Genomic DNA, 676 nt, shown 5'->3' on the forward strand with positions numbered 1-676 from the left:
GAGAGGTTGGGGGAGAATTGGGCGGCTGGTGGTCTCAGAGGAGACTGGGGGATTCCAGACGGCCCAGGGGAGACTGGAGGAAGGGTCCCAGTGGGAACTGGGGGTCCCAAGAGGGCACTGGTGGCGAGACTGGGGGACCGCGAGGGACTGGTGGGGATCCCAGGGACGTTTCCCCCGTGCCTCAGGAGGAGCTGGGGGGTTCGCAGAGAGGCCTGGGGGGAGTCTGAGGAAGCGGGGCTACCCGGGGAGTGTCCTAGAGTGTCCTAGAGGGGTCCCAAGGGGTGCAGAGGGCACTGGGGGGGGGTCCCAAGAGGGCACTGGTGGCGAGACTGGGGGACCGCGAGGGACTGGTGGGGATCCCAGGGACGTTTCCCCCGTGCCTCAGGAGGAGCTGGGGGGTTCGCAGAGAGGCCTGGGGGGAGTCTGAGGAAGCGGGGCTACCCGGGGAGTGTCCTAGAGTGTCCTAGAGGGGTCCCAAGGGGTGCAGAGGGCACTGGGGTAGGTGGTCCATGGGGGCTGCCAGCTGTGCCCCCCAGGCTCCATTGCCCCCTTTGGCCCGGCAGAGCTGGGGCAGACCCTGCAGCGCATGGGACAGACCCTGAGGGATCAGCTGCCGGCCGCGGCGAGCGGAGGACGGGGCTGGATCCCCCCGGGAACCCACCCGGACCCCCGGCCC

At 69.8% G+C, this 676-nt stretch overlaps 1 protein-coding gene across 1 annotated transcript in view; it reads left to right on the forward strand.

The window, feature by feature from the left end:
- Positions 1-487: 487 nt before the first annotated feature.
- Positions 488-676, forward strand: part of FOXRED1 (FAD dependent oxidoreductase domain containing 1) — an 11,304-nt gene continuing 11,115 nt past the window's right edge. The window contains exon 1 of the mRNA XM_017738341.1: positions 488-672. Within this exon, the coding sequence (XP_017593830.1) occupies positions 587-672 (86 nt within the window). The 5' untranslated portion in view covers positions 488-586. The remainder of the gene's footprint in view (positions 673-676) is intronic.

Source organism: Corvus brachyrhynchos, unplaced genomic scaffold, assembly GCF_000691975.1.
Source record: "Corvus brachyrhynchos isolate BGI_N302 unplaced genomic scaffold, ASM69197v1 scaffold46, whole genome shotgun sequence".
NCBI lineage: Eukaryota > Metazoa > Chordata > Aves > Passeriformes > Corvidae > Corvus > Corvus brachyrhynchos.